This window comes from Bubalus kerabau, chromosome 22 (assembly GCF_029407905.1).
Source record: "Bubalus kerabau isolate K-KA32 ecotype Philippines breed swamp buffalo chromosome 22, PCC_UOA_SB_1v2, whole genome shotgun sequence".
NCBI lineage: Eukaryota > Metazoa > Chordata > Mammalia > Artiodactyla > Bovidae > Bubalus > Bubalus kerabau.
In genome coordinates this window covers 25,302,242-25,317,008 of record NC_073645.1, presented here as the reverse complement: position 1 = coordinate 25,317,008, position 14,767 = coordinate 25,302,242, and the positions used below count along the sequence as shown (strand labels likewise).

At 39.6% G+C, this 14,767-nt stretch overlaps 1 protein-coding gene across 9 annotated transcripts in view; it reads left to right on the top strand.

The window, feature by feature from the left end:
- The window catches only part of ARMH3 (armadillo like helical domain containing 3), a 172,913-nt gene that overhangs the window by 18,242 nt on the left and 139,904 nt on the right, over nt 1-14,767 (top strand). For all 9 annotated transcript variants that reach the window (XR_008707106.1, XM_055560413.1, XM_055560409.1 and 6 more), the window contains 9 exons: nt 1,496-1,588; nt 2,305-2,379; nt 2,464-2,550; nt 7,513-7,569; nt 8,731-8,774; nt 9,838-9,898; nt 12,023-12,069; nt 12,544-12,619; nt 14,194-14,287. Coding sequence is in view for 8 of the 9 variants with exons in the window: in XM_055560413.1 (XP_055416388.1) it covers nt 1,496-1,588; nt 2,305-2,379; nt 2,464-2,550; nt 7,513-7,569; nt 8,731-8,774; nt 9,838-9,898; nt 12,023-12,069; nt 12,544-12,619; nt 14,194-14,287 (634 nt within the window). In the remaining variant the exon portion in view is untranslated. The remainder of the gene's footprint in view (nt 1-1,495; nt 1,589-2,304; nt 2,380-2,463; nt 2,551-7,512; nt 7,570-8,730; nt 8,775-9,837; nt 9,899-12,022; nt 12,070-12,543; nt 12,620-14,193; nt 14,288-14,767) is intronic.

The window sequence follows — 14,767 nt, the reverse complement described above, 5'->3', positions numbered from 1 at the left end:
CCCTGCCTTCATTCTTTTGACAAACATTTATTAGGCTCCTGTGTGCCAGGCACTGGGGTACAGGCAAATCCGACATGGCAACCATCCTCAGAAAACTGTTAGATTAGTCTTCATTTTTCTCCCTTCCTCCAGACCTAACATCTTTAAATCTGTCATCCACACTGACAACAGAGTGATGTATCTTAACACTCAAATCTTGGTTAAAACCCTTCATTAGTTTCCTATCACTGAAAGGGTAAAGACCAAACTTCCTTATTAGCCTTATATAACTTTTGTGATCTTCTTTCTATTTATTTCTCAAATTGCATCTCTCATCACTATGCCTCACCCTTCCATAATAACAAACTGCTTGTATTCCAGCTGTACACCCAGGACCGTTTTCATTCCTTGAGTGTTTTTTTTTTTTCTTTTTTTTTTTCTTTCTTTCCCTTGTGTGTTTGATCATGCTGATGTCTGTTTAGAATTCCTTTCCTCCTGAAGTTTTAATTAATTCCTACTGATTTTTCAAAGTACAACCTGTCCCTTAAGAGTCCTGAAACAGATAACATCACAGCTAATTCCTTTCCTCCATATGTATATCTGTCATAGTAATCATTAAGTTAAAACTGTTTACTTATTTTTCTGTCCTATTAGACTAAAAATGCCTTGAGAGCAAAGGTCATTGTCTTATTTTTTAATTTTCTTTGAAAACACAAAATTTGGCACATAGAATCTACATATTTGTTGAATTGAAGTGGCTTATTTTGAATATTCACTCAACCTTCCAGCATGCTAAATCTGTATTCTCCATTCATTTTCCTATGTAAAAAATTTCTTTTTTTCTTCTTTCTGTTGTAGTATCTAAGGGTTTCATCTTTTGACTATATTTGGTATGACAGCTGGTTGTTAGTACAAGTGATAAGCTCTAATCACTTCGTTAGTAGACTTGACCAGGATTAATATGGGTCAGCTTTGTTGGATAGTGCACGTGGCCAGTGAATAGCTAGTAGTGATATTATCTTTGTTATTTGTTCAGTGTGCCTGCATCAAGTGATATGCTTTCTTTATCAGATAATGAAACATACTTAACTATTTTTATTAACCTTTAACTTAACCATTTGTTTTTAAAAATTTATTTAATAGAATTTCATTTTATTTAGGTTATTATTTATTTTTAATTTGTAAATATATTATTTAATCATTATTAATCTTTGAAAAATTTACCTCATTCTTAAAGGTTTGTATGAGGGTGATAGGCTGCAAACATTCATTTGGTAGAATAGTGAATTCTTTATTATTATGTGCAGTTGTACTAAAGCATTTTCCTCAAAATAGCTAGACTTAGAAGTCTTCCTTTTCTTCATCTAATCGTGCAAGGCCTAGGCCTCAGGCAATGATATGGTTGCTTCATTTAATGTTACTCACTTTACCCTGTGTAACATAACCCAGAGTATGGCAAAGACATGGTGGAAATGTTATTTGTTATGGTTTAATACTTAATGGGTCTCTTTCTCAGAATCTCATGGAGAGTTTGGATTCATTGCTTTGTGCAGAAGGTTCTGAAAGTCTGAAGAGCTTATGTTTGAAACTTCTCCTCTGCTTAGTGACAGTAAGTGACCCATCTATATGTTTCTTTGTCAAGGGTGAGAATCAACAGCAGGGGCAAATTTGAACTCTTGAGCCCAAAGTTAGAAAGAAAAAGAGAAATATCTTTACTGGGCCTTTACATCACTCGGCTGTGTTTGTGTAGAAGGAAGTTAGTTGTATGGTCTTCTGCTTCCTAAAAGTTGCTCATTGGAGAAACTGATGACATTTTTAACCTGTACCAGTCCTGGAGAAGTACTCTCTTCTGTATTGCCCTTCTCATCAGGTCTCATTTGGAAATAATTTTTGTGATTCTGAATATTTTTATTTGTTCTGACCTTGATTTTATACCTGGAAGCTGGACGGTACCGTCTAGGATGTTAATAATTAATTTCAGGTGGTTTCCTTTCCCTTCAATCTCGTGAAGACTTGTGGATCATAAAGTATTTCCTGTGCATTTGGGAAATGAAACCTAAGAAAATTAGGCAAATGCTTGTGTGAGGGTATAAGAGAAACAATGAGAAGGTCAAAAATTTAGGAAGTTTTAATTTGCTAACTTGTTACCCTTCTAGTGTCTTGTCTCTTCAGGCTCTGGTGGCTTTGGGGATGCTTATGAAAGATCTACTAAATATTTAGTAGAATGTTTTAACATTTCTGTTTGTCTTAGATACTAGGTGAGGAGATACACCTGAGATATCAGTGTCTTAGTATAGACTTTAAATAGCCTTTTATTGTATTCAGGTGACAGATAACATCAGCCAGAACACTATCTTGGAATATGTAATGATCAACAGCATATTTGAAGCAATTTTACAGGTAGGTCAGTTCCCTTGTTACCTTTTTCTTTTTTGGATAAATTGCTTCCCCAAGCACTCTCACTGTTGGTGGTTCTGGTTACAGATACTCTCCCACCCGCCAAGTCGTAGGGAACATGGGTATGATGCTGTCGTCCTCTTGGCTTTGCTAGTGAACTATAGAAAATATGAGGTGAGTCTCTTAATGGACAGCTGCTGTTTTTCTATAATCTTCCTAAATGTGACAACTCCTAGTAATTTTGTTTAATGTAGAAGACATTTTCTTGGTAAATGGTATATAGATTAATTTTGATAAATTAAATTCTAAAAGTCCTATGTTAGACTCCTGAGGTAGAGGTTATAGCTGTTTAAAGGAATCCTGTGGTGTAACTTCCAATAAAGTGAGTAAATCTTTCTTAATGTAGTGGTTCCCAAACCCAGCTTATCATTAGAATTACCAGGAATTTTTTTTAAAAAGATGTTTCTGGGTCATACTCTTTATTATTTATTTGTTTAGCCATACTGTATGGCATGCAGGATCTTAGTTCCCCGACCAGGAATCAAACCCATGCCCCCACCCAGTGGAAGTGCAGAGTCTTAACCACTGGTCCACCAGGGGAGTTCTGGGGCCTTACTCTTTGCACACCAAATCAGAATCTCTTAGGGGATGGGACCTGGGTATCTTTTTTTAAAGATCTCCTATTGAATGTGATGCTCAGGGGATTGCGAACCACTGACCTAATGCATCTATTTTGAAATATTCAACTTATATATTAGTTTTCCATAATGCACTCAGGCCACTTGTATAAATATCACTGTTGGTCTGGGGACTCTTTGATTTTGATGGAAGTTGAAGACAGAGCCTTATCCATATTAATTTTGGAGTTCTTTTTGCCATTGAATTAGGGACGGATTTATAGGTTTTGAGATGAAGAGCTGAACTCAAAGATTTACACTTGGGTTGGTCATTTACTTGATTCCCCTCAAAAGGCAGAATATGCTGAAAAGAAAGGGGACCATTTAGGGAAGGCCAGAGCCTCATTGGGGGTTGCTTTGCAGGAGCAGGGAGTACTTGGTACTGGGTCCTGGACACTAGGACTACTTTACTGAGGCCAGAAATCAGAAGCTACATTGAGGCAACTTGACTTTCTTTCTTTAATAAGTAGCAATACTATGCGGAGAAGACAATGGCACCCCACTCCAGTACTCTTGCCTGGAAAATCCCGTGGACGGAGGAGCCTGGTAGGCTACAGTCCATGAGGTCGCTAAGAGTTGGATACGACTGAGCGACTTCACTTTCACTTTTCACTTTCATGCATTGGAGAAGGAAATGGCAACCCACTCCAGTGTTCTTGCCTGGAGAATCCCAGGGACGGGGGAGCCTGGTGGGCTGCCATCTATGGGGTCACACAGAGTCGGACACGACTGAAGCGACTTTGCAGCAGCAGCAGCAATACTATGATATTTTCATTCCCTGGTGGCTCAGAGGGTAAAGTGTCTGCCTTCAATGCGGAAGACCTGGGTTCAATCCCTGGGTGGGGAAGATCCCCTGGAGAAGGAAATGGCAACCCCCTCCATTATTCTTGCCTGGAAAACCCCATGGGTGGAGAAGCCTGGTGGGCTACAGTCCATGGAGTCACAAAGAGTCAGACATGACTGAGCGACTTCACTTTCACCTTCTTTCAATACTATGACAAATGGGCCAACTGTAGGGAATATTTTCATTTTTGAGCTTCTGGATCTTCACTTAGTGATTTTTGATATGATTACTTGCCATTTAAAAGTGATGGGTAACATAAAATATGGAGCTTATTCTTACAAAGAGGGATATGAAAGAAGGGATTCCGTGAGAAAGGAATACTTAAAGAGGGACTGGAATATGGAGCAATGTTAATGTTTTATAAACTCCAGGAGCTGATTGTTTTCTTTGTCTCAGAGGAACTGATGAATGGTGTACGGAGCTACTAATAAATAAGTAATTTATCACCAACACCTGTTTTGCTGGTGATCTGGAAGGGCCAGCACGGTAGCCATTTTGATCTCTGTCATGTGTAATTGCCTCTGGGGCCTTATTACAACAGCAAGAAAAATAGCTGAGGAAAAATGCTGAAGGTAGTTAAAGAGAGTTGAGTTATGTGTGATATTAAAGCACCATCATCAGTAATGAATATTTTCAGAACATTCTGCTGGATGCAGGCCACTCTGAGACAGTGGCTTGGCTTCTCTGAATGTGAACAGAACCCTGGTTCAGCCCAGTAAGACTTTCTGAAATGTCAGCTTGAAAAATTGGACATGGCCATGGAGCTGGAGAAAATCATATTTCTAGAGTGAGGTATGCATCTCTGGTCTGTCAGAAACCCCAGAAGAATTAATATAGTAGGTGAGGGCAAGCTGGTAGGCATAATTTATCTGGGCTTTGCAGCTTTTGATATAAGTCACTCACCAGAAACCATTAAGGAAACCTGGTGACCATGGAGCAGGAACGTTTTTGACAGGAGTGTGAGGAATTTCCAGATGAACACAGCAAAACCGAAAGCTGGAGAAGTTTTATGCAAAATACAAGAGGGTGTGCTTGGGAGAACAACATTTTAGTTACCAGCACATTTGGTCCCATGACCAATGGGGTAAGTTGTAACCTTTCCAGAAAGGTGCAGAGGGTGCCAGAGAGGCTCCGTGTCCAGCTAAACACAGAGAAAACAAATTAGGTGTTGAACTTAAGGAATGAGAGTAGTTCTTCCTCACTTCATTTTAGTCACTTAATCTTAAGAGATTAGAAGATCAGGTTGGGAGGGGAAAGATCTAGGGAAGAGCAATGAAATTTTTTAGGTATGGTTTCAGTTCAGTTCAGTCGCTCAGTCTTGTCCGACTCTTTGCGACCCATGAATCGCCGCACGCCAGGCCTCCCTGTCCATCACCAACTCCCGGAGTTCACTCAGACTCACGTCCATCGAGTCAGAGATGCCATCCAGCCATCTCATCCTCTGTCGTCCCCGTCTCCTCCCGCCTCCAATCCCTCCCAGCATCAGAGTCTTTTCCAATGAGTTCTTAGAATCAACTCTAAGTATGGTTTAGATCAAATAAATGCTGGACTCTATTAGAGTGATTCTGTGAAGTTTGTAATTCTGACTTGCTGATGAAAAGTAGATTGTCTTGAGTTTTAAAACATGACCAGCAGAATAGGTATATAGTGTTAAGGAAAATCAGTGTCTGCTGGGATAGAAATTTTCACAGCTTTAAGATCTTGGCCTTCTGGGTTGGTTAAGTCTTCTGAAATGAAGTGACTCAGCCCCCAACTGCTGCCCTGAAGATGATGTTTCCTAGATATTACAAAATTGTTTATTATGTCTGGTTTTAAATTGTTCTTTCTCTTTTTTCCTTACAGAGCTTGTTTTGAATGTGATAAAAATGTCAGGAGAAAAAATATAGCTACCAATAATTGAGCACTTATTATATGCCAGATACTGTGCTGAGGATTTAACTTGATTTAAATTTCATAGCAGCCCCAAGGAAGGAAATATTATTCCCCACTTTACAGATGAAAAAAATTGAGCTTAGGTTTATTAACGTGCCTACCTTATCACAATTAATAACTGGAGGAGCTGCAAGTTAAACCCTTGATTTTTGCCACCTTGCCTCTTTTCCTCAACAGTTGCTAATGCAATGGTTGTTTGGTAATATCTTGGTAATCTTGTCTTGGTAATCAATGTCTTGGTAATCAGGTGGTCCTTATTAGTACCTGAGACAGTCTACTTTTGGGAAGGTGAGTAAGTAGGAGTTTCAAAAATTGTGCCAAGAGACAGTTGCCTGCTTCTTCTACTGTTGATCTCATCATGATGGCATCTCCAGGTCAGCCCGCTGCTGATTTTCATTTCCAAGGATCTGCTTGCTTTGGATCTTATCTGAAGTCTGTTGCATCAGCATTGTTGTTAGAGGAAGAAGCATTGAGAGCCCTTATCCGTTAGATCAAGTAATGAATGGAGTGGGTTTTACCTCCTTGAATTGGGTTGTAGAAAACCTTATAAACATTTGGCTGTTAAAAAAAGCAAAGCTTCTCTTTCTCTATTCCCAACTGACATTAGAAAGATGACCTCAGGAACTTGATTAATAAAGTCTGAGGAGATGGGGGTTAGCCTTTTAGTTGGATTTCCAAGTTTCTCAGTAATGTGTTTTCTTGGTTGCTGTAAAAGCTGTTAATCTAAGAACTATTGTTCTAGCTTTTCTTGGGTTAGAGTTCGTGCCTGAGCTGTAGAGGGTCTTTCCTCACATACCATGTGGGGGATGTTTTCAAGGTGAGCAGGTCATTGGTTCTCATCCCACCGGTAGGATATGGCCCAGTTGCTTCATGAGTTTAAATATATGTCCATTTCCATATGCTACCCAGCTGAGATTGAATCTGGAAAAACTCAAGAAATCTTCCACTGCTTTAAATGATGGGACAATCATTAAATCCCAGTGTCCTGACCAGATTGTAGTTTGGGTAATTACATCTTTCTTTTCAGTTCCCCTGCAGTGTTATTTGGGTATTGGATCCATAAATGGCCTCTCTGGCTGTTAAGCAGCTGCCACTTTCCACCCCCAAGGTAGCTTTGTTTTACGGGTGGGTGAATCAGTCCTTGGATATTGTCTGTGGAATGGTTAGGGAGCCTTTGGAATGAGAGTATAAGTTAGCAACTTATAAATTTGTGCCTTATATCAGGGGAGCTTTTATGCCCCCCAAATGACAGCTGTCCCTTTGGACTCAGTAAATTATTGTCAGGATAGGACAAAGTGAGTGTTGTGGAGTGTTCACTTACTTCTAGAAAGAAGAGGGAAAAATGAGAGAAGAGGCAGACATAGGCCTGAGCTAATTCAGCCTAGAGGAAAATGCAGATAGAGTAGAATTGTGTGTGTGTGTGTGTGCATGTAAACATACACATGCTTGGAGTATGTGTGTGTGTGTCTGTCTGTCTCTCTCTGTGTGCTTGGCAAATGCCCATGCACACTGAGAGATTTACTGGAAATGGAGGAAGTGAGCTGGCAAGATAGTTGGGCATAGGTATTAGGAACATCACTCTAGAGAGAGCATCTTGGAAGGATTTTTGTTAAAACTTTGTTAAATAACTAATGGATTCTTAACTAGGTCACACTCACCTGGAGTCTCTTCTTTTGTTTACAGTCTGTGAATCCTTATATTGTGAAGCTGTCTATTGTGGATGATGAAGCCACTCTAAATGTGAGTATCTGGATTCTTGTGTTTTAATTACTTGCCTTTGTTGGCCTTACTTTAAGTGGATATTTAGAACCGAGAGTAGAAAACTATTGTGTTAATTTAATCTGGCTATAAAGAGGGAATAGGTATTTCTTTTTAGAACATTGTGCTGCTATCTGCGGTTTTCTATTTTCTCATCATGGAAGGAAGGTTTGAGGGGATATTTGCTTGCTAATTATGATGAAATGGTCAGTTATACTTCATGTTCTAGCATGCTGAGTTTGATTATCCTACAGAGTCAAGTGACATTTCTAAGAGTAAGATTTAGATGGTATGTCAAATCACTTTAAATATCTTACAGTTATACCTCAATAAAACTAAAAATTAAAAAAAAAAGGCTTAGATGACTAAATGTTGGGAGATTTCTTGTAGAACTAGTCAGATTATATTTACAGCCTAACTTGGTGAAGCTGAACTGTGGAGGATGATATAATATCTGGTACATATATCCTTGGAGGTTTGGAAAATAAAACTTGATCTCTCAATATAGGGAGGAAGAAGATGACCAGGTATCTGGTTTTATTCTCTTTCCATCTGCCCTCTTTGTTCTTCTAATTTCTCTTATGAAGAAAAAAAAAGCACACATGATTCATTCTTGTGGCCTTAATTGATCTTTGTGATATGCTTAGCAGGTTCTAGGGGGAAGGTTGATAAGTTACTTTAATATTTATTGGATGCTTCTTTCTGTTACACTACTGTTTTCCTGTGGTCTGAAAGAGAGTGGCTTGTTTGTATGTACCTTCATTTAAGGTGGGACTCATTGTCACTTTTATTGTGGGTTGTTTTTAGAGACATTTGAGAGCTTTTTGTTTAAAGATTCTAACTTAGTCTTCTCTTTTGAGGTGAAAAAGACCCCAGTGAAATTGTCAGTGGTCTGGGCTGGTCTGTTTCATCTCTTGCTCTTCTAATTATATCTAGAAACATTAAATAATGTAATTAGATCAGAAAAGTCTTTCCAGAGAAGTTCCTTTTCATCCTTTGATAAGTCTCTCAGAATTTCTGTCCTTGTTGCCTACTTTCAGGTAAAACTTGCTGGGTTTGGACTGTCATTAGTGTTTTCCGTGGTCTAGTCATAGCATCATCACCAGGCCCTTATTTCACCTGTGCTGTCTTTTTTCTCTCTAGGGAATGGGGCTTGTGATTGCTCAAGCTTTATCTGAGTACAACAGGTAAGTCCATCTGCATTCAGTTTCATTTGAACTGGTTGAGTCAGGAACAGGTTTGTTAAGAGTTCTTGGGTGAACATCCCTTACCTATCCTAGAAGAGTATTCAGAGGTATACCTGCTGGCGGATGCATTTGCTCTAGCTTGACTTGATGGCTTTAGCAGGGGTGGGTTCTAACACTAGGAGAAAAGTAGCCATCACATTAGTGTCCATCTTTTGTTTAAGCAGCTCTTAACATTAAACGTTCTTTTGCAACCTTTGACATTTTGTTGCAGAGCATTTTAACAAATTTTCCAGCCACAGGCAGGCTATTCCATTTAACTCAATGTATCATTTAAATACCGTTTCTATGTAAAAAAAAGGTTGTGAAGTGCTTTTTTTGTATGCTTATAAAAAGGAAGAAAAGAGATAGCACTGAATTCTCGTTTGACAGATATTTCTTTTTTATCAGTAATCAACTGCAGTTTCCTAGAGTCCTGTCTATTCTGGGGGCTCTTTTCTTCGATCTTGCTTTCCCCCCACCCTTGCTGCGGATGGGGAGGATTCGGTATTCATTGAATGGAAATCAGAATTGTATCTAATCCTGGCAAGGGCCAGGCAGGATCTTTCTTACTCCTTTCCAGACTTTCCTCGCGTACAATTGGGTGTTGGAATTTCAAATCTGTCCCCATCTCCACAAATAGTTGAGCTCACAGATTCCCCTCCTTTTCCTTCAAAAACAAACAAGATTTTCACTGTTACAGCCTTAATTTTACTGTCACACTTTTCAAGTAATAGTCTATTTGGGAAATAACTGGATCAGCCATATGTTAGAGCATTTCACACTTTTGCAGCTTGCTTTCTAAGTCTCTCCTGAAGTAGCTGGGCATTTTGGTGTACGCTACCTCAAGAGCAGATGGGTGCCTCTTAGCTTGCAAGGCAAACTGCAGAGGCTCGGTTGTTAGAACGTTTTTGTTTTCTGGAGTCAGTGAATTCTGCCAGTGAGCTGCCCTGATTACCTAGTATGCCAAGGACAAAGACATATGTGATAAATAACACTAAAGTTGAATTTAGTTATTTTTGTTCAGGCAGTATAAAGACAAGGAAGAAGAACACCAGAGCGGTTTTTTCTCTGCTTTAACAAATATGGTAAGTCCTACTTGTCTTTTTTTTTTTCCTACTCCCCTGCTCAAAAATATATGAGATCTATAGGGGTAGACAAGTCTGGACTCAGAAGTTTAGATATTTGAGATAATGGCATCATGAGGGGAGAGAGGCTGCTCATAGCAGATTTTTTGGAGAGCTGTATCTCTTCTAGTGATTTCCAAACCCAAGTTAGGCAGGGCAAAGAAGAGCTCTGATTTCTCTGGGGCTGTTTTTTTTTTTTTTTTTTTTTTTCAAATTAATTCAATTTTTTTAAGGCTACAAAAAAAGAGAAAGGTTCATATTAAGCCAGACTTCTGCTTCCTGAAGAACTGGCTCTGAAAAAAAAAGAACCAGAAAAAAAAAAAAAAAAGACAGTTGGCTCTGTTTGAGGACAGGTATGGAACACAGCATAGAGGGTTTAGGTCTGAGTCCAACCATAAGCTATCCTTGGCTGTTTGCTGTGACCCCATCATCATTTGTCCTGGAGTTGAGGGATTGGTGCAGTGATCCGAGCTACTCATCTAAAGGTTTAGGATCTGGGCTGAGGGGCCCACAGTTTGGGAAAATTACTGATTCAGTTTGCAAGACTCTTGAGCAGGGTATCTCAACCTTAGCATGGTAGGCATTTTAGGCCAGATAATCTGGGACTAATTTTTAAGAGGTAAATCTAAGGTCTCAGAATTTAGACAGATTCAGAAAGTCTGGTTCTTGGGTATTAGTATTCAAGTAATCAGCCCTAGGGCAAAACAGATTTTGAGTTCATTGTAAGGAACAACAGGCCCTGCCCCATTCCCACCCCTCAAAAGGCAACTTTTCCCCTCTGCCTTTTTCATTCTCAGAACCTACTATCAAGGAAAGGACACGATAAGCTCTTTAATTCTGAAGCACAAATGGGTAGTCCCTCAGATGTTGAAACAGTGTGAGGGCTGTATCAGTATTTGATTAGATGCATTAGATATAATCCTATTGCTTCCAGGGACCTTTGCCTTTTAGCCAAGAAGAAAAAGTTTTGTACCAAATAAATGGAGCTCCGGCTGCATGGATTTGGGCATCAATAAATAGGTGGAAAAGGCAGTGTTAGAAGGATGGGCATCTATCTCTGCCTCTGATATCCCATATATCAGGGCAACCTATTCCATTTGTTCAGTCAACTGCCCTGCCTAGGACACAAACAAAAGATTTCATGATGTGAAAGATGTATGCTGCTGCTAAGTCGTTTCAGTCGTGTCCGACTCTGTGCGACCCCATAGACAGCAGCCCACCAGGCTCTGCCGTCCCTGGGATTCTCCAGGCAAGAACACTGCAGTGGGTTGCCATTGCCTTCTCCATTGTGTGAAAGTGAAAAGTGAAAGTGAAGTCACTCAGTCGCGTCTGACTCGTAGCGACCCCATGGACTGCAGCCTACCAGGCTCCTCTCCATCCATGGGATTTTCTAGGCAAGGCTACTGGAGTGGCTTGCCATTGCCTTCTCTGGAAAGATGTATAGTAGGTTTCATTTAGACCAGGGGTCCCCAGCTTCTGGGATCTAATGCCTAATGATCTGAGGTGGAGCTGATACAATAATAATAGAAATGTGCACAATAAATGTAAGGCACTTGAATCATCCTGAAATCATCCCCCCATCCCCTGGTCTATGGAAAAATTGTCTTCCACGAAACTAGTCCCTGATGCTAAAAAGGTTGCTGACCACTGATTTAATAGTTCTTATCTGAAACCCAGATATTCCCCCAAGACGACTCTGTGCTGGATAAACAGCCTGCTTTCTGTAATGCTCTTTGTGAGTTAGTTTGTTTCAGATAAGCAGCTTCCAGGACAGAGGCAAAGTGATGAGGATGTTTAAGTTATCATTTACTTGCTGTCAGTGGTTACTGAACTAACACATAGACCTGGACAAAAGTACTGGGTTTTTTTTTTTAGTCCCTTTAAGCAAAGAAAGTTTAGGAGAGTTTCATTACTTAAGATTCTTTTAAGATCTTCAAAGTGAGCTGGTTTTGTTGTGTGTGACTGGTGGGCCAGGGTTCCCTCATGCTGCAGCTTATTTTTTTCACTGATTAAAGGCTTTGTAGGGCCCAGAGCTCCTCTCACATTTCCCTGCTATAACTCTGCAATTCCCCTTTTCTTCCACAGGTGGGCAGCATGTTCATAGCAGATGCCCATGAGAAAATCTCAGTACAGTAAGTGCCTGATGAACTTGTGCGGTGACTTGAACTTCAGTGTGGACTCTCTTACTGGATATGAAAGTGTGAAACTTTATCTCTGCAGATTCAAACTTTTTTGATGATTGTCAAATGTTTCTTGAGTTTTAAATAATAATGGGACTTGCATGTATTGAGCTCTAAAAAGTTGTAAAACTGTTCCCAGCTATCTCTGAAAGGAAATAAAGAGGACTTGGTGTCTGAGGCAGTTAAGGACTTAACTGGATTGGGGTGAAAAAGTGAAAAGGGGAAATAATGAAGTAGGTAAGAACAGATCTAAGGAATTAAAGTGCTGACTGTATTTCCTTTATATAAGCCCAAAAAGGAAATAATGGAGCATTAGAAACTCAAACGGATTTATAATGAGGAGTAGGGGTGAAATCTTATCTTGATGATTATACTCTTTTACCTTCTTCATTATAAGAGACTCCAATTTGCTCTCTTTTTCTTTAGAACCAACGAGGCCATCCTTCTGGCACTTTATGAAGCTGTTCATTTAAATCGCAACTTTATCACAGTGTTAGCCCAGGTTGGTTATATTAAAAACTTCAGTTTTTTTTCTCCCTGACTTTCATACAGATTCACTCCATTGAAAAGCCTATCTGGGTGTGCTCATGTAAACCCTACTTTGCATTGGTGAGCCATAGTTAGTAACTAAAGAGTTGCATCAGTTGCCTTTGCTTCATGCTCTCCTCAAATATCTATGTCTCCATCTGGTGCTAAAATGGAACTGGTAACATGCCAAGTTAATGGTCTTGACCAGTTGACTGATTCTGCTAACCCAAATGAGTTGAGATTATTTCATTTTGCTCACTGGAAATCCCTTAGTATTATCTGCCCATACAGATTTTTTTTAACAGGCTTTCTGCTTCCTAAACCTCTGTGGAATTACGACCAGAGAAAAAAATAGGCCACGTCACTTATGTTATTATCTCATCTATTTCCAGAGAAGAAAAGTACAAAATATCCTGTGCAGCATAAGGTTTGCTGTTAACCAAAAAAAAAAAAAAAAAAAAAAAAAGGTCAACGAATATTGAAAGCAGGAAGTCATAGAATCCTGAGTACTGGGTCACTTGCTTAAGGGATGTCCTAAGTTGTTGGTACAGGAGGAACTAAAATAGGCTGAGAACTCAAGTGCTGCCCATGAAAGCTGTCTTTAAAAATTGATGAAGTGTTTTTAAAGTCAGACTGTTTAAATTATGTATGAAGTTTTTTTTTAAGGGCAAGTGTGCTTATGCTTTTTTCTCAAAGGGTCGTTATGTATGGGAGCCACTGAGTTTCAGCAACAAAAAAAATAAGGTCAAAAAGCTGTGCTGGTTTTGGGGTCTGGTTTGCTGGTTTAGCAATTCTCATTTTTCACTACTGATCACATGAGGCTTTATCCATGATTCTCATGATGTTCCTTGTTAGCTGTCCAAATTCTGTAATTGATTTTAAAGGAAAAAGTGAGGAGGGTAAAATCTGATAAAACTATTGGGGAAGAGAAGGGAGTAGCCACCACTAAGCCTGATTCTCAAGAGCTGATGTGGCAAGGATGGCTAAGGAAGGTAAGGGAAAGAGGAGTCATCTCTTTTGGTTCCTAGTGGATGTCTCCTCCCATGTCTCTGACTCCCCACCCCACACACTCTTGTTTTTGGTGGAACAAGGAGGGCTGCCCTCTGCATAGCCCTTCTTATAGTGTCTGTTATCGCATTGGCTCACCTGCACTTACTAGTTGACTTATGTGGTCATCAGAATAGTCTGTAGATATGTTTTGGGTTGATCAGATAATAGTCCCTTCTCAGATTCAGATAGGACTGCAAGTGCCCTTTTTTGTGTGTGGAATATTTCTGTGTATTTGTTTACCCCAGTTTTTTATTCATATGGTTCTGTAGGTAAACTTACATAATGGAAACTTAGTTACTTAAAGAAAACTAGCCTGCAGAGCTTATTAGAGTTTAGCAAGCATCAACAGTAATCAGGTACTAAATAGGAACTAAATGTAGAAGCTGTCTCTCCTCAGTGAGCTTTCTGCCTGTTTATGAGGCCAGGAATACCAGAAAGGTTAAGCAGAGGACACCCACAGTCTTCTCTTTTCTTATCCTTATCTGTGTTCTCTTTCAGAGTCATCCAGAAATGGGCTTGGTGACGACCCCTGTCAGTCCTGCTCCAACAACCCCAGCCACACCACTTGGGACCACGCCACCCTCCTCTGATGGTAAGTCCATCACCTCCTTTGTTTTCTTGATTAATACAATCTTGAATCTTTAGGGGTGAGTGTAGTTGTTGTTTTTCTTTCCCTGACAAAAAGCATAATTGTTGGTTCTTTTGCTTAAGAAATTATCTTTAGGATTTGTAAAACTCTAAAGAAAAGATAGTCAAATGCTTTCCTCTGTATAAGAAGCTACGAAACTCCAGCTTGTCCTCCTTAGGGAATGGTTGTAGAATCATGGAAATGCTGGATTTTAAAAGGGACCTCAGAGATCAGTGATACCTGTCTTGCCAAACTGAGGTACTTGTGAAGCTCAGATGAGATATTTTATGAATATCTCACTGAAATAAATGTAAAATGGTAAAATCATCTCATGTTATCATTTGACAAATGAGGAAATTGAGGCCAGGGGAGTATGAGGTTTGCCTAAGATTAGTGAGAGTTGACACTAAGAACCTTGCATGGATCAGGGTTGGGACCATGCCT